Below are 26,816 nucleotides of genomic sequence, written 5' to 3' on the forward strand. Positions count from 1 at the left end.
GAGAATCTCGAGATTTTTCTTCTGCGATTGACAATTCACTCGAGCTCGACGACCCAAACAAGTCAATAATTGTGGTATAAATTTAGATAGAAATATGACTTTGTGCTGAATAAAAATATACTTTTATTCATCAGTAGATTCAAGATGATCTAACGCTTTAGATCTGACCTATTTATTCAGGAGAGAGCATTCAGGATTCCTAAAATACTCATCACTAGATCGTCTTGTGCAAACGCTCGGTGAACAGGGAAGGGCCTGAGCGAGAATTGTCTGACTTGTACGCCAAAAGGTCCGGCTTGTGCCGACAGCTACAGTCGTCTCGCTGAAACCATGTCGCAGAAAATGACAGGTCGCAAAGTGAAGGGTTTTCCGTGTTTGACGAACACTAGGAAAGTGGTTCGACCATCTTTCAATGTCACTCAAAGGCTTCGTATGCGTGAGGTATACTATTTAACCAAAATTTATTCATATTTTAGTTCGAAAGAAACTGATTGATAATGATCAGTAGAGCCTAGACTAGAGTAGAGGCGCACGGTTAATATTGCCTGGATTTGGAGACTGTCTTGTCTCCAATGTGGGACTCTGGGAGATTATCTCCAAAGAGTCCAATATCAGAGACTTTTGTAAAGAATTTGGGTATCCAATTTCAGAGACAGTCTCCAGTTTTGGAGACCAATTTCCTTTGTTTACATTTGCTGCAAAAGGATTACCTTGTCGGCAAATAAAAATGTGATAAGCAGATTCCTCATGAAAAATTACCCCTTTTCACCGTCTACTTTTGTTAATTGTTTTGATAAGGATTTTTGTTGTCAATCACACACAAAACAAATGGGCTTCTGACCTCAGTGAGACAAAATTTTGGGTGGAAAAAATCATGCTTTTGTTGGTGTTGTTTCTTTTGTCCTTTTGCAAAGCAAGTCTCCAATGTGGGAGATTGTCTCCCCTATCATGCCTATTGGAGAGAGTCTCCCATATTGGCCGTGCACCTCTACTGATGATAACTAACCCAGGGAGCTCCCGCCCGCGCAGCGGCCGGGAGCCCAGGGCCGGGGCTTACCGTGTATTTTACCATACTCACAGGACTAGGGTGATTTATGGTCTAAATATTTCTCCAAATGAATTGTGAAAACAGAAATTATGCACTTACCACGATTATATGGATGAAGGTCTAACGAGTGGCAGTTTCCTGACATCTGGGCACAGACTGGAAACTCAAAAAACGAAAAGTTCTCTCCTTCTACCCCCTTCTCGATCGGCCATTTTTGTAATGAATTGTAACAAAATGGCCGATCGAGACTGGGTTAATTGATAACATGCAATAAGATTTTGAACAGTATACCTAACCCAGGGAACTCCCGCCCGCGCAGTGGGCGGGAGCCCAGGAGCTTACCGTGTATTTGACCATACTCACGGGACTAGTGTGATTTATGATCTAAATATTTCTCCAAATGAATTGTGAAAACAGAAATTATGCACTTACCACGATTATATGGATGAAGGTCTAACGAGTGGCAGTTTCCTGACAACGAGGCACAGACTGGAACTTCAAAAAAACGAAAAGTTCTCTCCTTCTACCCCAGTCTCGATCGGCCATTTTGTTACGATTCATAACAAAAATGGCTGATCAAGACGGGGGTAGAAGGAGAGAACTTTTCGTTTTTTGAAGTTCCAGTCTGTGCCTCGATGAGGGGTCGGGTGTCCGGACACTTTATATTTTTGAAGCCTTCTTTTTTGTCGTGCATGTCCCGCAGGGGTAAGTGAAGAGAAACTGTCCCAATAGATAAGGGCAATCTCAATTTATCAAGACATGATTTGTCTTGGTTTATGAGGATATCCTTGTTTTCTGGGACAATCCCAAATTTGCCACCCTTATTTTGCCACACATGGAGATATAACTGAGAACAAGGTAATATCATAACATAGTAAAATCATAAACTAGCTAACAGAGCCAGGAATTGCTTCCCATTCATCTGCGTGTACCACCCAAAAACCTGAAACTTTTGCCCCCGACATTTCTACTTTCCTTCTTCAAGAATAAAGATCTAGCCCTAAATCATTGGATACAACTTCATTTCCGACATTTCTACGATATTGATTTCATTTTTAACCAAGAATTCATTCAAAAAACAAGAAAAATGTTATTAAAAGACAGGGAAAACTTGCCACCGTGTTTACGTCGCCATCTTGATTTCATTGGCTTTCGCTTGGCGACAGCACGCAAACCGTGTGATAGAAACAGCCCGCCAATGTGTACAGACCCCGTCAGGTGCGACTCTGTTTAGAACCAGCCCGCCATGACACCATGGCAACTGACATCATGCTTCGGTCGGTACTCTTGATGCTTTGCTGAATATTACTGCACAGGCACCCTCTTGAAATATTTTTCTCAATTAAACAAACTAATGAAGAAAAATTGTTTTGAATCCCTGATTCAGCTGAGAGGATGTTTGCAACCCACCAGACAGACGTACCCAGTGTGCCGGTCTCTCTTCGGCAAGATCCCCGGCCGTCTTGGTATACCCCTCAAAGCCATCATCAATGATCGCTATCTTACTGAGGAAGGGTGAGTATTCATTTTCAATGCAACTCAATTTATTTGGTAAATCTATTTCAAGAAAATGCTCAGTAAATACAGATAAATGACCCAAAGACCTGTTAAAAGCAGCATTTGCTTGTGTTTGAGGCTTAAAGGTACTATTATGAAATAAAATGAAATACAAATATTGAATTAAATAAATGCTAAAAAGCATCAACGAAAGGCTCACACAATAAACATACATAAAAAATCACATACACATTTACACCCATAGGTTTATACACCCTTTGTCAACAAGCAATTGAGTCTCCTCAGATAGTCTCATACCACATGGAATAAACCCATTTGGTTGATAATCAATTTGGTCTGATTACCTTTTGGTCATCACTGCAATTGATCTAATACTCACCGAGTCTTACCCTCATTTAGTGACTGAGTTGGTTTAGATGTACCTCCTACATGTATTTTACACAAAGTAGTAGCTTTCCTTCGGATCATAAAATCTCATTGTGAAATGTTCTTTGTATGATAATGGAAAAATTATTGTCATTAGTTCATGAATCTTTGAGTTCTAAAATAAGAGCAACACGGGGTCATATACCCTTATCATAAAAGGTCACCATCATATCACCTCATGCAAATCTCTAAACGTAATCTTTCCTCTTTGCTAAGACCCTCCAGAGAGGCAGCAAGCCCATCAGAACTTAAAGGTAAAAAAAAGTAGTTGCAGCAAACAATCATTTCATGAGAAAGTCTTTGAAATCAAGGTTAATTGCCACCATAGATCTAGATCTGGTACATTGAAATAAACTTAACTTTGTGAAATCATGAAGTCTTAGCTGAAAACCGATAATTCTGATGATCACTAACACAAAAAGGTACAGTTGGCAGCAAAATTATTCAACCCCCCTCACATTTTCGACATTTTGGGGAATTAAATGATGTTGAAACTGCAGATTGTTACTAAATCATTTAAGTAGTTAAAACAAAGATAGTTAATTACAATTGAATACCAGAGAAAAAAATCCAGATTTAATTCCCAGTCTATTCTAAATTGCAGCTTTCACATAAAAAGCAGGTGGCAAAATTATTCAACCCCCTATTAATATACAGGGATAATACATTAATAATGACAAATGACAAGCCATGTGCACATGTTTAGAGGTGAATTCAATGCAGCAAAGGAGCTGTAAAAAGGGCTTGGCTAAAGGCCCGGGCTAAAGGGGGCACTGAGGTTTCTGTGCACACAGTGCACCGCACACTTCATGCTGAAGGCCTGAGGGCAAGGGTCCCTAGACACATATCACTTCTGAAGCCACATCACAAGAAATGTTGCCTCCAGTTTGCTAGAACCAACCTGACAAAGCTACAGAAGTTCCGGGACAATGTTCTCTGGACTGATGAAACCAAGCTGGAGCTCTTTGGTCCTATGGATCAACGATACGCGTGGCGCAGGAAGAATGAAGCGTGCAAAGAGAAGAACACTCTCCCTACTGTGAAGCATGGGGGAGGGTCTGTGATGCTGTGGGGGTTCTTTGCTTCTACTGGCGCTGGGAATCTCCAGTTTATTGAAGGCATCATAGATTCTGTCAGGTACCAGGATATTCTAGCAAAGAATGTCAACCCATCTTTAAAGAAGTTGAAGCTTGGACATCATTGGACATTCCAGCAGGACAACGACCTCAAGCACAGCTCCAAATCTACAAAGGCCTGGCTGGAGAAGAAAGCATGGAAGGTCCTTGAATGGCCATCACAGTCTCCAGACCTAAACCCAATCAAGAATTTGTGTTGTGATCTGAAGAAAACTTGCAGCACGTAGACCTACAAGCATCGCTGACCTTGAGACCATTGTGCAAGAGGAGTGGGCCAAAATCTCCAAGGAGCGTTGTGAGAAGCTTGTGAGAGGCTATTCATTTCGTGTGCAGGAGGCCATTGCAACCAATGGATGCTGCACAAAGTACTAAAAGACACACCCATCTGGGTTGAATGACGTTACAACTTATTTGTTGTGCATATAAGGATTCCAGTTTCATGTGGAGGATAAATGAAATCAACATTCACCTCAAAATATATGCACTGGCTTTAAAATTGTCATTATTTATACATTCCTTTCTTGTGTATAATATAGGGGGTTGAATAATTTTGCAACATGCTTTTTGTGCGCAAATTGCAATTTCGGATGAACTATGAAGTAAATTTTGATTTATTTTCTCTGGTATTTTTTAGTAATTAACTGTCTGCTAACTATCTTAATGGTTCAGTAACAATCTGCAGTTGCAATGTTATTATTTATGACAGAATGTCAAAAATTAGAGGGGGGTTGAATAATTTTGCTTCCAACTGTATACATGTATGTGGGACAATGGATTGATATTGCTTGGAAAAATACCAAACATTTTATTGAATTCCATGCCTATTTTGCCCCTTTTACAGCAATTACAGTTTTTCCCAGAGCCAGTTGGCACATACATTGTAACTGTTGGGTGGTCAGTTTATTGGATTTTGTTTGAACTCATTTTGAGATCGTTACCACATCTGGCATTTATCTTTAACCATTTAATCTACTTCAACAGTGAGAACCGAGGGCATGCTATTCCTTTATTATTTTCATAATTATCCTTGATGTGTATGTCATTGCAGACATGTCTTCTTGGGGTTCAGCAAGGATGGCAACTTTGTCCTCTCTTACACACTCAATGTAGACACGGACGAACACACAGCCTTTCCTGTCTACATCTATCAACTCCACTGGTGGCGATTCAACCATTACCAAACTATGGAAAAGGTGGGTATTGTTTTGAAAAGTGTTCATTTTGGGGTAGACAAATCTGTGGGCTTTATGTGGTTACATGTATGTGGTTTAGTAATAATAATAATGATAATTTAAGATTCATATAGCACACATATATGTGCATGTAGATAATGACACTTAATGCACCCAATTAACATAAGACAACATTACAATACAGAAAATGAAATCAATGAATACATAGAAATTGAACAAATTGAAAAGAAAAATTACACAATCAGTTAAAATTGGTAGTCAAAGTAATCCCACAAAAGTTGGGCAAATGCGTGCTTCATAAGGTGAGTCTTTTATTTGTTGTAGAAGAGCTCTGTTGACTTGCAAGATTTAATGTCCGACAGGAGTGAATTCTAGTGTAGTTGGGTGGTCCTTTTCAGTACCAACACTTGCCCAAGAAAGATGCATGGTGTACCATGAAAGCTACTACACTATTCTTCTTTGCCATGGAAACCTTCGAGAGTGAATTCCAAAAACGGGGACCTGCAACAAAAAAGGATCTGTCACCCCAGGACCTCTTCACTCGAACTTCTTGCAACTGGCTGACATTCCTTGAACGAAGACCGGGTTTACAATGATCTCTACACCTCCAGAAGATCTGATAGGTACACTGGTGTCTGGATTGTTTTAGCAAGGAATGAGTATTGGTTTGTAGTTTAGGAGATGATGGACAGCAGCCGAAAACAATAGACAAACAATAGCGGACACTGCGACAATAAACCCTCTTCTGGACAAGATCCTCTTTGATCAATTCGTGACAGGATATGAGTATTGTGTTTGAGCAAAAACTGCTTAACTACAACCAAAACACCACTAATCCACACTGTAATCTACCACCATTCTCCAAATGCAGGGCCATTCCTACTCATAAAAGACTGCTGGATCACAGCAAAACCATGGAGATATTATTTGACATCAAAGCAACTACTTTTCCGTACTTTACCACACAAAGCCCACAGATTTTTGTAAACCCAATGACCCTCACTCCCTCTCTGTTTCTCTTTCTCTTAATTTTTAAGTGTGACATTATTTAAGTATGCACATCAGGGCCCCGTCTTACAAAGAGTTACGATTGATCCAATCAATCTCAACTGTATGGAAATCCATCCATACCATGATATTTTTTTTTTTCTACAGAAAACTTACACAATCTCCTTAATAGTAAACAAAGAGAATCACACTGATTCGTCAAGAGAATGGTGCATTTATAATTTGTATTTAAGATGTTGACGTTGCTGGCCGTCCATAGTAATGATTGATCGGATCAATCGCAACTCTTTGTAAGATGGGGCATTTTTTTATTAGTCCATGATAAGAGAAAAAAAGAATTTGAAAGAGTAACAAAGTTATTAACATTTATATTGCATCTGTTTCCACCCTATCCATCCTGGCAAATATGTTGCTGTAAATTACCATTATAGAATATCCCTGGATTTTCATCTTGCTTGCCTTCAGGCTGAAAAGAGCATAGCAATAGGGCAAAGCTAAGAACTGCTGATATTTGACCGATAGTCAAGGGAATGGAGTCTTGGGGAAGGGTGGAGGGAATGTGGTCCTTCATGTAGTTGCCAGTGAAAAAAAGAAGTGGGTGCTTAGGTTGATTAGCCCCTGAAGCTCTTGAAATGTACAATGTAAAGTGAAAATATAAACAATATAAATGAAAAATATTATTTCCTGCCATGTCTCTTGACACAATAGATAGACTTCTTACTAGTTCTTAGCACCCCTCACAAAATCAATTTTAATTCTTACACTTTCTAGTAACGCTAGTATATTTTTAAGAATATATTCCAACACCCCTTCTTCAGCCACCTCAGAAAGGCCTCATCCATATTCCAGTGACATAACCAGACAATATAGTCCAGTGTATTTGGGTACAATTTGTATGAAAATTTATTTGATATTTGCTATTTCATTGAAGTGTTGTATGATTTCTTTGGTATGATTTCTTTGTTTGTAAGGTTTCTGAGGTTGGACTGTTTGGAGAGGAAGAAATCCAACAAGATCTCTACATAGCTATATGTAGTTGGCCCAGTGATAGTACTAAAGTCATGGTGTATGGGTGGTAAGTAATGTGCTGTGAATGGAATAATTCTTCTTATATCCAACATAAAGTATATCCTGTATGCTGATTGGTTTGAATAGCATCATGTGACCGAATATATTTCCACTATTTTGCGATGATGTTGAAAATGAAATGCCCACTGAAGAAAATTTACCATTCCGTGATGTCAATGATCATGCAATCTCTTGGGTGCACTGGTCAGCGAGATTTCTCTACCAGGCAAGTCCTGTGAAGGGATGGCGCAAGCACAAATCCACGTTCCGATGAGCTAGTGGCTTCAGGAAAAGTAGGTCGGTCAGTGCAGCACGCTATCAATCTAAAAAAGTATGAACTACGAGTACAATTATAAACTAGATTATCAAGACCTATTGTTCTAACTTATTAAATGTAGGATATAAAACATATACCAGGCCTTTATTTCGAAAATGTAGAGGAAATTATTCATCCTGAGATGCACTGGCAAAATTACTTACTAATGCCAGTCCAACCTCGGACAAGTAATTCCCGCTATACTTAATCAAAGCCTGGTATATTTGTATACTATGTGCTACAATTTTCTGTACATTTATTGCTGCAGTGGCACATGAACCTTACAGAGTTTAAGTATGTTTCATGCGATATGCCAGCAACAGGCAAGCAGGAGACTCGGTAGTTTACTTAATTTTTAACAAGTTTCAAATATCTTTTGACACCAATTTTGCACTATACCAGCCTGCGAATCCATGGTTATGCGATCTATATTTGCTTGCCATTTGTGCAAATTAAGTTTACACTTGTACTAGTCTACAAATTCAGTAATGATACTTATACTATACATGCGATTTTGGGGCATTTTTCTGTATTATAACACTTTCCACCACATACATTTCTTTTTAACTTTTGTTTTCTATGTTACAATGCTTTATTTATAAGGCCAAAACTACTAAATTTACTTCAGCAGGAGTTTCTCTGAGGGTTTTTTTTTTACTTCAAATAATGACTGGACTATTGAGCAATCATTTTTTGCTCCTGAATCAATGGATCACATAATTATCTTTTACAAACACTTGGTTGGTAATTTTGTTGGATTCAGCTCTAACTCAATCTATGATTGTTACCACAGCTGGTGGGTGTCTCAAAAAGCTGTTCGTAAGTTAAGAGCGACTTTAAGAATGACTGGTGATCCTTTCTTGTGGTAAACTAAATGGTAGATCTATGTTAATTGGCGATGGTTAAGCGCGTAAGAAAGGTTGACCAGTCGTTCTTAACTTACGAACAGCTTTATGAAACGGCCCCCAGGTGGGTGTCTCAAAAAGCTGTTTGTAAGTTAAGAGCGACTTTACGAACGACTGGTGACCCTTCCTTAGGAACCAAATCAACACCTCTGGGAATAATACTGTATATTTCCTTCAGCAAAAAATTTACCCACATTGTGCTGCACTCAACCCAGGTGAGGTGAATGGGCATGAAGAGAAATTCCTCGAATGCCAGAGCACCTGCAGGCAGCATGGATATAGTCGGGGTGATAATAACATTATTGTAATGCGCAGTTGAGTATATACATATAGAAATTGCGCAATATGAATTTACAATTACTATTATATCATTTACCATAAGAAAGGATCACCAGCCGTTTGTAAAGTTGCTTGTAGTTTATGAACAGATTTGTGAAACACGCACCTGGAAGTTGTATTTGATGAAGTGGGTGCTTAGAATGTTATATAATCTACACATCCATTCCTTTTTTCCATATTTGTCTTATACCAGTTCCACCTCGACCAAACCACTGTTAGACGAGGAGAAGCTGCTATGTTATGTGACCATAACAGCAGTGCCATCCACGGAACCTTGTCCACACTGTCTCCACCTCAAGTACACATCAGACATAGCAACTGGTTTCTCTTCAGGTAATACAAGCCATGGTGACCAGAGAAAAAAAAAACTTGGAATCTTGGGGCGGTTCTGTCCCCAAAATGCCCCAAAGAGCCCCTGACAATAAAAAAGAACCTGCAAAATTCCCCATACACTGCTGTGTTTAAAGGAAACCAATACCCAAGAGAAGAAGCAACATTGTTTGAAAGAGTAAAATGAGAGGACAAGTTTCATCAAAATCGGTAAAGAAATGAGCCAGTTACCAGTTAGGGACGTTTAAAAAGTCTTGTTGTACATTCTATTGGGATCCTCAAATTGGCAAACTTGCTTTAAAATGGCTGATTTTGTTGACAACTCTCTGTTTGTTTTGTACACAAATTTTCAGATTTTAAGTTTATCCAATGTTGCAGATTTAGGCGATCAGTTGTGGAAATTAGCCTCCGAAATAATTTTTTGCCTGGGCCACGTCTTACAAAGAGTTGCAATTGATCCGATCAATCACAACTATGGAAAGCCAGCAACGTCAATATCTATTATCCATGTTTGTTCAAAATATTTTCTAACTATGATGTATATTCTTGCATTCATTTTTTTCTTGAAAATTCACTGTGCTTCTCTTTGTTTACAAAGGACATAGTGCAAATTTTCTGTAGAAAAAATTATGACAGTGATGGAATAGAGTTACGATTGATTGGATCAATCGTAACTCTTTGTAAGACGGGCCCCTGATCTCCACAATTAAACTCTTGCATCTATTCCCTCCCCATCTCTGCAATTTTTCTACCTCGACTTCACCTACACTCCAACACAGCGGCAAGTTGTTACTTTTCGGCCCTCCCCCCCCCCCCCCCCCCCCCCGAACATGTCTTCCCTCCCCATTACCCTATTTAATACTATATGTTCATCTGACAATGCCCCTGTTGTCGCCACCTCAAGAACATCTGACATATGAGATTTTCTCTTGTAAAATATTTGTTTGCTATTGACTCTCACACCCAGCCTGACACCTTTATTCTTCCCGCTTCCTATGACCATGGCTCTAGTTGTTTGTGCATCAAGTACAAATCTGACATAGCAGAATGTTTATCTTCTGATAACAAAACATGCTCTTACTAACACCCCCAAAAAAGAAATTGTAATAATGATAAATAATAAAAATAATTAGTTAATTTACATTGTAGTTAGGAAACCAATTAATGACTGAAATGATAAATGAATCAATCAGTTATTCAAACAAACAAATCTAACTTTGTCCCAAAATAATAATACTCCCCACAAGGGGGCTGTTTGAAAGGCCCGTAGTATTTTATATAGCTCACCACTTCCAGTTGTCATGCACACGATATCATTTTATGCCTGTTGCTTTACTATGTTATTTTGCACAGGTTTCAACCCAGGTTGGTTGCCTCCAGAATTCCAGGAGGAACTTCCTACTCCAGCAGCACCGACATGCTTGAAGCATGGCTTCGCGGTCCACACCAAATATGAACTTGCCCCACCCTTTCCGTCCTTCTCCCCAAAACACAGCCTTTCAAAGGACGGGGTCACAGTACTCAATACAGGTTATTCCATCATAGCCCTCGCTGTCAGCCTTGGCAAAGGATCACCTTGCAGCAGCCTGTACTCTCCAGGAAACAGTTCAGCAAGATCCTTCGCAACGCGTGCATCAGATGTAGGCTCGATACGTGGTGGAGGAAGTCGCTGTAGGGACTGGTTACACTCCTCCTCCACCAACTCTCAGGGATTTGCTCCGGGGGACGAGCGCAACAGCTCGGACCGGAGACACGACATCAGTACAGTGCCTATTTATTCACAGTCTTCCACTGCCATCACCGACTTCTGCAACTTCGGCCTTGATGACGAGAGCTCGGACTCGGAGGATCTCCTCCTGGGCATACGTCTTGCGAGTGGTCTTCAAGCTCCTAGGAGCAGTTCCCCTTCGGTTATCAGCTCAAGAGATTTTCTTGACATCCTTGATGAAGAGGAATTTGAAGGAGCAGACCTCTGCGAGTTTGCAAAACAAACCAAAGTACTTCAGGGACATTCAGGAAAAAGTCCATTCAGTCCAACCCCTCAGGAACTAACCACAAGGACAGTCGACCTCCCGACTACACAGGAGACAGACTGCGAGAGTACATCATCGGCTGATGTGGACGTCACTGATGGCAGCAGATTACCAAAGACCCCTGTGCCACACAAGGAAGGCACACATTCCAAAGTTTCAGACTCTTCTAGCGTACGCTTATCCTTGACACCTAATGCATCAAACAGAACTCTTGTAGCTTCACCTGAGCACGAAGCATCTACTTCATCTGAGAAGCTTGTCTCACCTAGTGACCATAACAAAACTGTGCAATCCAAGTGTGCTCCAAATCCTTCAGAAATATGCATCACCTTAACCTCATCTTCTACAAATGCAATACCCAAGATTGGCAACCCTCATCCTCTGCAGGGCAGTCCTAGGCATGTCCCTCACTCATACGCATTGGACCCAGAATCCAGGTACATTTCGTTACAGGTGTACAACAGATTATTGCTTTCAGATATTGCTTATTACATTTACTTTTAGGTACAGTTGATCGCATTGCAATCCTTTGCCCACAGGTAGGTTTATTCCATCCTAGGAAGATCCAAGGTATCTTACTTCTCAAACATGATAAAAGGCAATTTCAGTCCTGAGAGTCTATTGCCTCTGATATAATGTGATGTCCATGTAACAGAGGTTAAAAAAATAGTGTGATCTGCACAAAATCCTTACAAAATTTCAAAATAAAACATGGATTACTATGATAAGAGTCCTTTCTCACATTAACACATCAAAACTTAGCCACATCTGATCTTAGAACCGATATTTATTGTGAAATGAAAGGGTTTATTTATTAAGTAATTCATTGCAACCATGACAGTTGGATTATTGACAATGCAAAGAAGTACAATTTAATATACAATTACATATGAAATAAATATTTAAAAACTAGTGAGAAATTTGTAACAATATACACTGTACATTAATACCAAAACAAACAGGAAATAATCAGTATAAGAAGGAAAACAGAATATGAAGAATAAGCAGGGAATGAAAACAAGAATATCTATTCAAAGTTGACAAATTACATGAAACGGGGGGGGGGGGGGGGGGGGCAAACAACCTGGACCGCATTTCTTAATAAATGGTCAAACCAGATCATTCAGAATAAATTAGGATAGTTAATAGGTAATTCGGATGGAAAGGAGGAAGAGAAAAGGAAGAGATGAGGGAAAAAGTAATAAGGAATATGAGTAAAAAAAAAAAAAGGAAGGAGAAGGAGGTTGATACCTCTGTCACATTGACATCTTGTAACTTTGTGCCGTAATCCGATGGAACGACCCATCATTATCATATCATTCTGCCCCAATTCTGTGCCAGGTATCATCACCAGATTGCAGAGAGCAGCTCCAAGCACATGACAGGTCTGTATGATGCACATCTAGGCTGCCATGGTCTCTCACCTCGTAGTCTAGAAAGTGATGACTTCAGCCCGCCTACCAGCAATTGCCCCACGCCCAGTCGATGGAGTCAAACTCCATTAAGTCGGTAAGGCTGACCGATTGCTTTTCTATTGAATTGCTGATTAGTCTACATCCACTGGCCCCAATTCTGAAGTCCGGTTTATTTTCAACTCTGGTTTGAAGTTGTGGTTTAACTATGGATAGCCAATAGTGGCATAAATCTCTAACTTCAATGTGTCAGCCCGTTTTATCTCTCAAATCTTTCTTAACTGTTTTGGAAGGATGAATTAGATGACTTTCTCCACCATCCAAGAGTTAGGAATGAGCACAGTAAACAAAAGAAACATACATTATAAGGACAATTTTGACATTTTTGGCTTTCCATAATTTTAGCACAGGGTTAGACCATGGTCTAAGTTAACCCTATCTAGGCCGGGGGGGGGGGGGGGGGGCCTCCGAGGCCCCCCCTCAACGAGTTGCGCGATATTTTCGCCGTGCAATTTTTTTACTTTCAAGTCTTGCGCAACTTTTGAGACCAATTTTGCGTCACCTGGGTATGCGGTTCCGAAATTACGCGACGTTATGTAAGTGCATGTCGGACCAAAAATTGCTCAAAAACGTGATTTCGTGTACAAAGTTGTGTTTTCAACCAAAAATCATAAATGTATCATTATTTTTAGTTTTGCTGGTCTAAATGTATGTATTTTATGCTGTTAATGATCTTAGAGGAGTCCCCAACGAATTTCATTGAAAAAAACAATGAAAAACAAAGGGTCCAAAAAACAAAGAAATACATAAGAAATTGCAAAAAACAATATACTACATAAGAAATTGATCTGATATCACAATTTTGTTCATGTAAACTTGCTAAGAATACCAAAAAGAGTTTCTATGCCAAAATTTGAACATTTTGAGCTTTATTTGTGGAGTTAGAAGAAAAAGTGATTTCGCATACTAATTACGCATAAATTAGCATAATTACTTAATAACAATTCGCATGAAATAAATTACTATATAATTTTGTAGATTATATCCCATACAACCTGCGTGCCAATTTTCGGCGTGATCGCGCGGTCGACGGCTGAGATCTCAAGGGGGGGCCTAGATAGGGTTAAACCCTGACTTCAGAATTTGGGCCCCTATGTCTACTGTCTGTTTGGGCTCATCCCAAATGGCCTAATCCCATTTTCTCTACAAGTTCATCCTATAACCATTTCTTCTAATTGTCTCTTGGCCTATGTTCCATTTCATCCAATCCCCATTTAGGCTTTAGCCATTTTGTCTACATCCATTTGGTCTAACACCACTTAGTCTGTAAAGTAAAATGAATTGTTTATGAATCAAACATTTGTCATAAAAAATAAGTAGACAGCATGTATATACAAGCAGGGGCCTGTTTAGGGTTTATGGCAACTACCATGGTAACCTTGATTTCATTGGCTGCTGAGTCCTGTTGCTATGGTAGATGCCATAATGGCAAAGTTACAACAGTTGTAACTCTTTATGAAACTGGCCCCAGCTGGGCATTGGAGTAAAAGAGAATTATATTATTATACCAAGAATAGGGTAGAACACTTGACCCCTTGGAATGGTGCGCCATTGTCCCAATGTGAGTCGGACATTTATGGTACATGACGCACCCTCAGTCAGTGAAAATGACTCAGATGTATCAACGTGGACACACCTCCGATGCACCATATACAGAGTACTTGACTGACCAACGACGAACGTCATAAACATGATTGACTTTTTGCTTTTATGAGCACTGTGAGTCATCAGTGAGCGGGACATGACTCGCCCATGGCGCACCATTTCCGGGGTCAAGAGTTGCATGTTACAACTAATAGCTGCATTACTCAGTCCATGACATGTTTCCTTGAAAGTTGGCATGCCACCATGATCTCCTGACTCTCTTCTATTTCATTGTGTTTCAGGCACAGTCGGCTCCCAGGTGACAACTGGAGCACCTGCAGCTCCATCTCCTTCCATCGTCTCAACGATGTCAACGACAAGGACGACATCGGCAGCGAGATCGACCACACCTGCCCTTACCATCATGGGATCTTTGACTACCACTCCCAGGGCAGCGGCCGGAGCACCATCAGAGAATGCACCTGCAAGCTCCAAAGGTTCACCTATTCCGTCCGCCGCTATATGGAGCGGTTGTTCCCGATTGAGGAACCTATAGAAAGTGATAGTAAGTTTCGAAATGATTTCTTTTTTTATTTAATGCATGGATGTGTGATGATGAAGAAAGGAGAAATTTGATGATGAAAGTAGTTGATGACGGGGAGGACAAGGAGGGATATGGAAGAAGGGGGAGGAGGAGAAGGATGATGATATTGACAACGATGGAGATTGATCGTCAAGAGGAATAGAAGAAAAGGGAGGAAGAGCTGGAGAAGGAGGAGAATGATGATAAAAATGTTGATTACATTGCTGAGGAGGAGGAAGATCAGGAGAGGGAGAAAAATAATGATGGTGATTACCACTACTCCATGGCTGACCATCAGCCCAGCTCTAAAGGTTCACTTATTCTGTCTGTTGCTGGATGGAGAGCAGGGCCCCGTCTTACAAAGAGTTACGATTGATCCAATCAATCGCAACTATGGACGGCCAGCAACGTCAACATGTATTATGCGTGTTTGTTCCAAATATTTTCCAACTATGATGTATATATGCATTCATTGTTTTCTTGAAAATTCACTGTGCTTCTCTTTGTTTACAAAAGACATTGTACCAATCTCCTATAGAAAAAATTGTGACACTGATGGATTTCCATAGAGCTACGATTGATCGGATCAATCGTAACTCTTTGTAAGACGGGGTCAGTTGTTCATGAATGAGAAACCCATGGAAAATCATAGGAAGATGGAAGTGTAACCCATTTTGAGTTCATTCACCTCCTGATTATGTCGAGAGAGGAAAAGCAGTCAAAATCATGGTATTTGCAGAGTTGTAACAATCACAAGCTTTTATGAAACAGTGTCCAGGTGATTTTTTTCCCCTCTGAATATGCTTTTTTTCTTCTTTCTTGGAAGTTTTAAGCAGAAGGATTACTCTTTTCAGAAAGCTTTTATAAAGAGTACCGAAGCGATGATGTCAGTTGCCATGGTGTCATGACAGCATGGTTCTAAACAAATGTACCCGCCGAATGAAAGCGTGTGTTTCTCATACGAGAAAAAGGCTGCTATCGGAATTTGATCTCTTGCAACCTATTTTTCAGGCGAGCCAAAGTCATACAAATGTGTACAGGCGATCATCACCTGTGACTCTGTATAGAACCAGCCCACCATGACACCATGGCAACTGAAATCATACTTCGGTACTCTATTTGAACAGTGTGGCAGCATGCATATTGTCTTGCATGCGTGTATTGGTCTTTAGTTTGATTTGATACTGCTGTTCCAAGACAAAATATCTGAATTCTAGGTTTGATTCCTCTTTTTGTATACAGGTTTTGATTATCACAGTATGCTACCTTTGACTGTAGTTGGGTCCAACAATATGAGAATGTTACCAGCCAATCGGAATCTTCCACAAGAAGTAAGATGAGCCTTATGGTATAAAGGATGTAAAGATGAGGAGGAGGATGAGGAGGAGGAGGAGGATGATGATGAGGAGGATGATGATGATAATGATGATGATAATGATGGTGGTGGGGGTGGGGGTGGTGGTGGTGGCAGTGATGATGATTAAGGGGAGGAGGAGAAGAATTTACAAGATAATAATGATGTTCGTAAAGATGGTTCAGATGATTGATAATGATATCATTGCTATGATTCTGATTGAAATATTCTTGATTATTTCAGTAATGGCTTGATGATGATTATGCTGTTTTCTCCTTATTCAACACTAATATTTACACATGATTAAAGTGTAGGCCCTACTCATTTTACATACCTCATCAGAGAGAAACCAAGACAAACTTTCATGATCGACTTTTTTCCCCTCCGCAGGGTCCGTTTGTGGAGGTAAAGCAGCTGACTATGGATGCTGAGCATTACATGTGTGAAGCTATCCGAACAGTGGCCCCTTGGGGTCGACGCTACATTGCTTTCACCGACTATGATATGCAAGTACTAGATGTAAGTAAAACAATAGGATGTGCCTACTTCAAGTGAAAATACCCCCCCCCCTCCCCCTCCCCGTTTCTGATGTCATGATGGTGCTGAATGTTGATGAGCACTGGCATAAATCCAAGTGGGTGAACCTATTGTTCAAGGGGGAGGGGTGAACAGTGATTCACCCCCCCCCCTACTTGAATTGTATACTCTGACGTCATGGATTAACGGCCATACTGATGAGGTATGAGATGAGGAAAGTTGTTGCCTATTGCAAGTGGTGATAATTTCTGAATGACATGCTGCCAATTCTCCTTTCCGGCAATAACCAAAAAGTTCCCGGATGAAGTGCATGGCTTGAATTTGCCATTCACTTTGCACACTGAAGAAGAAATTCCATTTCTTGTTCATTGATGTGTGACCCAACAACTTACAGTCTACTTGTACCGTAGCTAGTCTAGTTTTCTCTGCATTCTCAATCTCCTCTTATATTGCTACTTGTGTTATCTGTCTTGATGAATACTAGTCTTACCTTCAAGGTAACGGAAGTTACTGGGTCATACAAGTTAACAGTGTGAGCTACATGTACATCAGAGAACTTGCTATTATTGTTGATCGCGAGAATTACCTGTTGCTCCCATTCTAAATCTTCAAACTTGTTTAATATAGTCTTTTCTTGTGGTTAAATTGAATTGCATTGAATTGAATGTGTCTACCGGAAGACTTGTCCTCCAGAAAGATCTCCTCCAAGAGAGATATGCTTTAGGAGACATCTTTTCAGAGTCATGTGTCACGTTCATTTTTTACCAGAGTCTGCATTTTACCCATCTTACATGGCAGGGAAGCATTTCATGAAAAGTTTTGAAATGTCAATTATTTTTCACTGAATTTGAAAGTTTTGATGATTTTTACAGATTTAATTGCTCTTAGCCAATCAGATGCAAGGATTTGCCGTAACATAAAGTGGTGCTCAAAAGTTAGAGAACCCCACCAGAAAATGAACATATTTAAAGTTATCAAGTTCTGCCATGTTATAACAAAGTTTGTTTCTCTGGGTTTGCAGAACATTAGGGTGTTGTCAGCATTCAACGCTCAGCATGAACATGTGCATTTTGTGGTGGGGTTCACTAACTTTTGAGCACAACTGTATATAACAATTTTCTGAATATCACCGACTATATGTTTCATGAAATGCTTTTCAGGTAGTGTGTGTCATTAGTTTTATCAGTGACTTTCACTGACTTCCGTGCTCTCAGCCAATCGGATGCAAGGATTTACAGTAGCTTGTAACAACTAGTTTGTGAAATTCACTGACCATATATGTTTTGTGAAATGCTCCCAAGGGAGTGTGTCATGAAAAGTTTATCAGTGACTTTCACTGACTAATTTGCTCTCAACCAGTCAGATGCAAGGATTTACAATAGCTTGTAACAATTAGTCTGTGAAATTCACTGACCATATATGTTTTGTGAAATATTCCCCAGGTGTGTGCTGATTCCTGCAATGTTGTAGTGATGATCAAGTGCCTTGTGCGTGCCTGGCCGGAGCCCAAGAAACCCAAAGATGTCTTCGAGTTCGAGGATGACCCCGCAAAGTAAGTGATATTTTTGTTTTGTATTGCCTGACGAAATATTCTAGAATAAATTCCACTCTTATATTGACAAGAAGAAATTCCTTTGCTTATATTGATAATGGTTGGCATTTGTATTATCAAACCTATTGAATGACCACCTGTATAAAGACCATAATTTTGGTTCCCCCTAAATATTATTCTACATTGAAATGTGTCTGACAGGAACCTGTTCATGAACACCTCTTTTTGTGGTCCTTATAGAGAGGTTTTATTTATGGTATACATTTATTGGACAACTAATAATATTCATGTTATCTATGTTACCAGTCCGCAATGATGCCTTTTGTGCAATACTTAAAACTTTCTAAGCCGATTTGATGACATTGCTCTGATATCAACAAATTTGTAGCGATTATTGTCACTACAAGTGAAGATTCAAGTTTGAAGTTTATCAATTGAAAATTGAAGTTTGAAATTGCAGTTTGGCTGGTTATTTAATCTTCCTGCCTCTCTTTGTAATACTATTAAACGATGTATAAATATTCGTGCACAACCGATATACTGCTGTAATTTATCTTTCCACAGTGACACTCCACAGATGTACCAGACTGGATTCAAGTTTGCATGGAACCTCAAAACAGGTATGGCTATATATCTCAGTCCAAAGTACTGTTCATGTGTGATCCGTAACCTCAAAACCAGCAATAAGTCACCAGGCATTTTTTCTGTTATTAACTGAAATGGTAATTTGGTATCCAAACATAACATTTTTATCAAATAAGCTCATATAAAAGAGATACGGTGTCTCCCTTAAGCCTGTCTAAATTTGAAGTTGTTAGTTAAACAAAAAAACAGATGACAAGGTTTCTTAGACCTAATTTTTTTTCTGTACTTCTTGAAGTTTGACCCAGATTGCACAGTATGCACATTCCACTTTGGAGAGAGCCCCAAACTTCAGACCACTTTGTCTCATTCTTAACAGTTCTCAGTGAAATTCGTCATTAAATCAAGTACTTGACTTATACAGGTTATTGGTGATCAAATTTGACAAACTAGGTATCGTTTGAAACTTTGAAACAGGTTTATGTTACATAATAACATTCTCACAATTTATTTTAGTGACTGATTGTATATCTAGTGGTGGATGGTCACATACTGTGGTGAAAGTGTGAGGGGGGGGGAGGTTATCAAGACCATAAGTTTGAGCAAGCCCAGCTGTCCAAGGTCTAGAACCCTAGAACAGTAAGATTTCAACAACCTTGGAATAAAATATGCATGAACCTGCCATTGTATTTTTTACTATCTTTTTTCCCTCGTCTGTTAGGCTCAGTACCAGACATTTGAGGTGGAATCCCTGCAGGAGTTTGACCAAGCCCAGCTGTGCAAGGTCTTGACCCTTGGCAGAGCACCATGTCAACAGCTTCAGATGAAATGGACCATAATATATTCCCTTGAATTCAATAACTATCTCTTTTCCTTCATCTGTGTAGGTCAGTACCAGACATTTGAGGTGGAATCCCTGCAGGAGTTTGACCAAGCCCAGCTGTGCAAGGTCTGGAATCCTGGAAGAGCTCTATGTCAAAGGATACAGAGAAGATGGGCCATACCTCAAGCCCACACCAAGGGGGTACACGTACTTACCAATGAGGCGGTCTTCAAGAGTAAGTCTAAATGCTGTGACTTTTTGTTTTAAAAGCATATTCGATTCCCCATTTCTCAAGAAATTGGATATATACCTCATTGTTGGTGTTTTACTGTTTTGAGATGTTTGCCTTGAAACTTTGCTGGGGTGAGGAATATTGAAAAAAATTGAAGAATGCTTGCAAGTCTGACCAGCATTTTATCATTATGAAGCATACTTGACTTTAAAATTCATTCTGGAATACAACCTTTAACGAATTTTCATTAAAATTTTTGTTTGCTGATTCTTTAGGATTTCTAATACCTGTTTTTAATCATTTTAATTGTAAAATAAGAAATAGAAAAGTCACAAATTTTGATGATCCCCCCCCCCCCATTTTCTTGACCTTTTTTTTTGCCTGTCTTTTGTCTGATTTTGTTGTGAGGAAACACATCTGTGCCAACCAAGTTCAAAACACATAATAGTAATGGAGGAAGGGATGCCTTCATACATATATAGTCATTTGGCATGAAAGAAGCCTCAAAATTAGAAGGAAAAAAATCTGGGGGAAAATTTCACTTTCTCTACCTTCTTGCAATATGATACAGAGACTCGAATAGTCATTTTATTGGATTTCATTCAAGCTCAATTTTAGATTGTTTCTATGTTTATTGTAACTATTTCTTTACTCTTTTCAGATCGTTCACTGACCAAGCTTTTAGATCCTCTCCATTATGTTGCTATTGTCCTGACGTGAAGCATTCTTCAGATCTGTCTTCTGAAGGATCATCATCTGAATCTTTATTGGAAAGTCCTCAGGACAGCATGGAAGGAATCTAAATCTTGGGATAATGAGAGATTCCTTCAGGTAACTGGCACAGGATGTTCGGAAGACCTTTGAACTGTCATCAGAGATTAGATTTTTCTTGAGGAGAATGCCTTTGGGATAGCATCGAAGAAATCTTCATAGGTTGGTAAGAATTTCTTCAGACCCTTCAAGATTTTGTTCGGAAGGATTGTCAAGAAACTTGAGGAGGTATATTTCAAGAGTATCTTCACAATATTCTGTAAGAAGGGCTTGCCGCATATATCAATGTTTTTAAGAATATCCTCAGACTCTACAATATTGCATTCAAAAGGATCATCAAGAAAGTCAGAGACATTCTTCAAGAGCATCTTCACGATATTCTGTATAAGAGCCTGTAGGATTTTTCAAGGTTGTCTTTCAGACTATATAAAGATTCGCTTTTGTGACCCTCCTGATGGATCTTCAAAGATCTGAATCTGATTATTTTCTTGTAACATCTGCAGGGTATTTCTGGAAGGCTCCTTGAACAGTCTTCTTTTATCAGAATTTTAATTTTGAGGATAGTCTAGATAGCACTCTGAAGGAAAGTCTTCAAAGGAATCACGTTCTTAGAGTGAACAAACCTACCCACCGCATGTAAAAAAAAAAATCAGGGATTCCATGAGAACATTTCATGACACAAATAATTGATTTTCTTTGACAACCATTATAAGCTACTGAAATCCTTGCATCTGATTGGCTCATAGCAAATTTGTCAGAGAAAATCACTGACAATATGCATCATGAAACACTCCACTGGTTTAAGGATTTGGCTGAACCTGATCCAGTCACCAAAACATTATGTACAGCTAACATTTTAACATGTTTTCCTGATGGGTAGGGCGCTATCTCTTAATTGCTCCGCTTTTTACACATGCTAATGAAGTTCCAAGGACAGAGCTTGATCGGTGTTTTTTTTTCCTATTTTAATTAGGTAAAATATTTTGTGAGATTTCAATTGATATCTCAAAGTTCTACAATCAGATTTTTTATAATATTGAATGAGTGACAACTCATGGATTAGACTAAAAATGATTATTTTATGGGGGTTCCTTATGTGATTTTTGCAGAAAAGAAATTGAATGCATAAATTATCATAATTAGATAATTTCAATAATCATATATGCATTGATCTTTGAAGAAATCAATTATACAAGTTTTTATAATCCATTTTAAAGCAATGGGCAAACAAAATTATAAAATTTAAAGATCATCTTTTCTATCATGTCCATCAAAGGCGTTGAAAATATCAGCCCACAACCATGTTTTTAACTCTCTGGTAAAGATTTGAGCCTAGACAAAAATTCAATCATTGCTTGTTTTAAATGTGTGTATTATATACACAGGAAGTCATTCCTTCATGTGAACTTCAATTTGGATCTCTATGGATAGCTGTCCTAGGTTTCTCGGGTTTTGGGCACAGGTATACAAGCAGTTGGTCTGCTGTCATTTCCACTTCATCTTCTAGTCATTTTGAACGTTATCAAATATAATTGGATATATTAACGATTCCCTTAAGCATTTAGACTAAATGGTGCTAGCCCAAGTGGATAATAGACAAACTGGGCAAAGTCGGAGTGGAAATTAGACAAAAAGGTTCATGGCATAACGGCAATTGGGCCATGTGGGATGGCAGAAAATATCATGAAGCAGGTGTATACCAATGGGCAATTTACACATATAACATTGTGTGTAATATCAGGGCCCCGTCTTACAAAGAGTTACGATTGATCTATGGTAATCCATCAGTGTCATAATTTTTTTATACATGAAATGTGCAAAATGTCCTTTGTAAACAAAGGAGAATGCACTGAACTGTCAAGAAATCGATGAAATTATGGATATACATTCATATTATCTAGAAAAAAAATTTGAGCAAACATGCATTTTATTTTTGACTTTGTTGACTTTCCATAGTTGCGATTGATCGGATCAATCGCAAGTCTTTGTAAGACGGGCCCCTGAGGTTGATTTATTCGTTGTCTTAACTGATATTGCCGCTTTTTATTTCTTCATCTGCTCATTGATTACTTTAAATTTGCACTAAAAATCATTGGATGTAAAAATTGTAATGCCACCTCACTATCGTAAGATTTGAATGCTGGAATAATAATCCAATTATTATTGAATTATTGAATCTTTGCTAGAAATTTAAGACAAGCATTAATAGTAGATACTAAGAAGATGACAAGGTATCTAGATTTTAAACTATTCAAGAGTAAGCATTTATATGAGGTCATGTTTTTAAATCGTCAACATCCCTAGGGAAAGTTACAGATTGATGCAGAAGTTCCAGGTTCGAGCCCTGGTCAAGTTTTTTGGATGGTGACATTAAAGGACCATCCCAGACGTAAATAAATCGAATCTATTTGGTATACGTCTGTTAAGACTCTATGAGACACGCAGAATATTATGTCAAAATATTTTGACATTTCACATAATACCAGTCAAGGAGACTATTCGGGTATTTCAAAGTTTTCAAATTCTATTAACTGCTTTCTTGTCTATGAGTGAGTTTGATTAGGCAACTAAATTTGCTGTGCTTTCCTTGTTTTATTTTGTTTTTATATGAATGATGAGGCTCTCTCTTTAATTGGTTTTAGTATGGAAATCTTCAATTAAGTATTTAATGTAACTTTTATGTTATAATGCCTTGCCCACCGTAGATGGATGCCAGGAGCATTATGTTTTCAGGCCATCTGTCCATCCATGCATTCTCACATATCTCGCTAATGCTAAGACCCATGAGAGAACAACTTCAAACTTGTTTCATGTGTGCATATTTGACTGACAATGATCTGATAACATTTTTGTAATAGCAAGTTTGAAAATTGCAAAGGTCATTTTATTTTGATATACCTGAAAAAATGTTTTTCTCATGATTGCTATAGTTTATTGCAAGAACGATGACTTGGATCCCTTCTGAGGGATCAACTTCAAACTTTATTTGTGTGTGCACAAATGAGAATGGTCTGGGTTACTGTTTGAAAGGTGTAAGGTGGTTTTTACTTCAAATTCAAATGTCTTGCTCTTGCGATAACTTAAGAACCATTTGAACCAACAGAATATCATGTGTAAAAATGAACAAGAAATTGCATTTCTACATCATGCTTTTTTCCGAACGAAAATTTGCACTTGATTGAAACCCTCGATCTGATATTGGTTAGTTGGGATGGGCCCAACTTCATGAATTTGTTCCTGGGGAGCATTTCATGAAAGGACATGTCAGACGTTTTATCCGACAAGTCCCATTTTATCCGACAGTTACCATAGTTACAGTGCTTCTCAGCCAATCAAAATCAAGGAGAGATGTCAGATCTGACAACTTGTCGGACAGAAATGTTGATGAAACGCCCCCCAGGGGAACGTTTCATGAAAGGACTTGTCGGACGTTTTATCCGACAAGTCCCATTTTATCCGACAGTTACCATAGTTAAAGTGCTTCTCAGCCAATCAAAATCAAGGAAAGATGTCAGATCTGACAACTTGTCGGACAGAAATGTTGATGAAACGCCCCCCAGGAGTCATGTCTTTATATGCCTCTGTTTGTGGACGACATCTACAAATCCTTTCCTGCACCTCCTGTTTTGAAACGGTGCTTGTGATAGAAATATAATTGTTATCAAAACTTCACATTGCATCCCACAAAAAAGAACAAATCAGTGAAGAGATTGTATTCCCGTCATCAGTGTCAAATTTGAAATAAAAAGATATTTGAAGATTGTGATAGTTATCGTAAACAGAGGCCATTTCATGAAAGTTGTCAGCACTGAATGAATTGTCAGAGCTGACAATATCAGTGAAATCCTTGGTTTTGATCGTCTGAGAGGCACTTGCCTCTGACAGTTTTTATGGTAACTGTTAGAGAAAATCAACTTGTCGGTGCCGACAGCTTTCATGAAACAGTCCCCTAGTTTCAAAGGCATGGGTCACACTGTAATTTTTCACTCTGTAAACAAGATAAGGTAAACTTAGTGCCATTGTGCCACCTTTCCTTATGACACTTCCAAACATTGTTCATTTAATATTACACTCCAAAATACTTAAACTGATTATTTATTGCTGTGGTTGAAATTTAGAAGCACAGGTTTTAACTGTATTCATTATTGTCCTTTCAATCTTGATTTCAGAATTATACTGATTTCAAATCATCGTCAGAATTTGATGTAGATTATAAATTATTTGACTATATTTTATTTATTGACTGAACGCTTTTTTAATTCGATTTCATCCTTGCACTATGAATTTGATGTCATGAGTAATTCTAATTATTCTCACTATATTATTGAATCTATGTTAACTTTATATTTTAATGCTATATATGAAACATTGCACTTGGATATTGGTCTGGTATATCATTTGCAGCATGCGCGTCAGGTGCAGTTCTTAACCCTTTCGTATCCAAAGAGTATTAAATAATTTAAATTTCTTCAAATGCTGGAATGTGATAGATCCAGGAGGTACCAATATTGGTTTTAAAAGATCCGATCCACCCCCAACAAGTTGGTTTGAATAAAAGGGGGAAAAGAAATCAAACAAGGGCATTTTTAGTCCAAAGCTTAGCCCACAACTCATGTCTTGTGAGAGGAATTGCAATATGCTTTTTAAAACACAATTCAGATGTGGCCCAAACTGTCATTGAAAGTTTTAGTATTTTATCAGTGTGCTTCATAAGGTTCACTTCCAATACAGATTAATCTGTCCAGGGACATGTCTCTTAAAAGACAAGTCCACCCCAACAAAAAGTTGATTTGAATAAAAAGAGAAAAATCCAACAAGCATGACACTGAAAATATCATCAAAATCAGATGTGAAATAAGAAAGTTATGAAATTTTGAAGTGTTGCTTATTTTTCTCAAAATAATTATGTGCACCACTCAAAGACATGCAAATGAGATAGTCGTTGCCCCTCACTCACTATCTATTTTGCTTTTTATTGTTTGAATTAAACAATATTTCATTTCCTACATATTTTACAAGGACCAACTTGAGTGAACTATGTAGTAGTGAAAAATGCTAATTCCACATGTTCAGGGAGGAATTAATTGTTGTTTCACTTGGCAATGAGGAGAAAATTAGAATATTTCATGTAATCAAATACAAAAGAAATAGTGAGTGGATGTCATCAGTCTCCTCACTTGCATACCAACCAGGATGTGCATATAACTGTTTTGTGAAACTAAGGGAAACTTTGAAATGTCATAACCGTATTTTACATCAGATTTTGATCATATTTTCAGTGTTTTGCTTGATAGATTTTTCTCTTTTTATTCAAATCAACTTTTTGTTGGGATGGACTTACCCTTTAAAGAGTTAGTAAATATGTCATTATGACAATTACCATGGTAACAAGTCCCAGCACCCAATCACAATCCAGGCTTCCATGGTAGTTACCATAATGACGAATTCACCATTATTGTTAAGTCTTTACAAAATGGACCCCAAAACTTATAAACGTTTGATAATACCTGGAAAGAATCATTTGGCATTGGCAGAAAAGATGTGTTTTAATATTCTTGATGTTGAAGTTTCGACAATGAATTTATTTACTTGATATTCACATAAACTATCAGTATCCAGTGTATTTTATTGTGTAAGCATGTGTGTGACATTGGGGATATATAAACTGAATGAGGGCGTGTGCAGAGCTGCCAACTTATGATTTTCATGTCAAATTATGCCATTATGCTTTTGACCTTAATTATTACTTTTTTGAGGGCAAATAATTGTGTTATTGGGCATTGGCGAACTAAAAAAGGTGGTCAATGATGCTCATTATTCACATGATTGTGTATCTTTGTTTACATCAACCTGAATGGTATCATCACATGCTTAAAGGACAAGTCCACCCCAACAAAAAGTTGATTTGAATAAAAAGAGAAAAATCCAACAAGCATAACACTGAAAATTTCATCAAAATTTGATGTAAAATAAGAAAGTTATGACATTTTAAAGTTTCGCTTATTT

General features: G+C 38.4%; 1 protein-coding gene across 1 annotated transcript; it reads left to right on the forward strand.

The window, feature by feature from the left end:
* Nucleotides 1-26,415, forward strand: LOC129270783 (uncharacterized). The gene is made up of 14 exons (XM_064106682.1): nt 1-441; nt 2,436-2,563; nt 5,177-5,321; nt 7,301-7,404; nt 9,151-9,290; nt 10,641-11,757; nt 12,662-12,829; nt 14,679-14,941; nt 16,202-16,290; nt 16,704-16,832; nt 18,293-18,402; nt 18,967-19,022; nt 19,872-20,042; nt 20,701-26,415. Exons 1-14 carry the CDS (start codon nt 331-333, stop codon nt 20,757-20,759), a joined length of 2,790 nt encoding a protein of 929 aa, XP_063962752.1. The 5' UTR covers nt 1-330; the 3' UTR covers nt 20,760-26,415.
* Nucleotides 26,416-26,816: the final 401 nt, after the last annotated feature.

The sequence above is a fragment of the Lytechinus pictus genome, chromosome 11 (assembly GCF_037042905.1).
Source record: "Lytechinus pictus isolate F3 Inbred chromosome 11, Lp3.0, whole genome shotgun sequence".
Taxonomy (NCBI): Eukaryota; Metazoa; Echinodermata; class Echinoidea; order Temnopleuroida; family Toxopneustidae; genus Lytechinus; species Lytechinus pictus.

Bases quoted from the DNA above. Each gene is read 5' to 3' on its own strand.
- LOC129270783 (XM_064106682.1), top strand. From the start codon at position 331: ATGTCGCAGAAAATGACAGGTCGCAAAGTGAAGGGTTTTCCGTGTTTG. The intron at 7,405-9,150 runs GTAAGTAATGTG...GTCTTATACCAG, and splicing joins AAAGTCATGGTGTATGGGTG to TTCCACCTCGACCAAACCAC. The intron at 14,942-16,201 runs GTAAGTTTCGAA...TTTTGTATACAG, and splicing joins GGAACCTATAGAAAGTGATA to GTTTTGATTATCACAGTATG.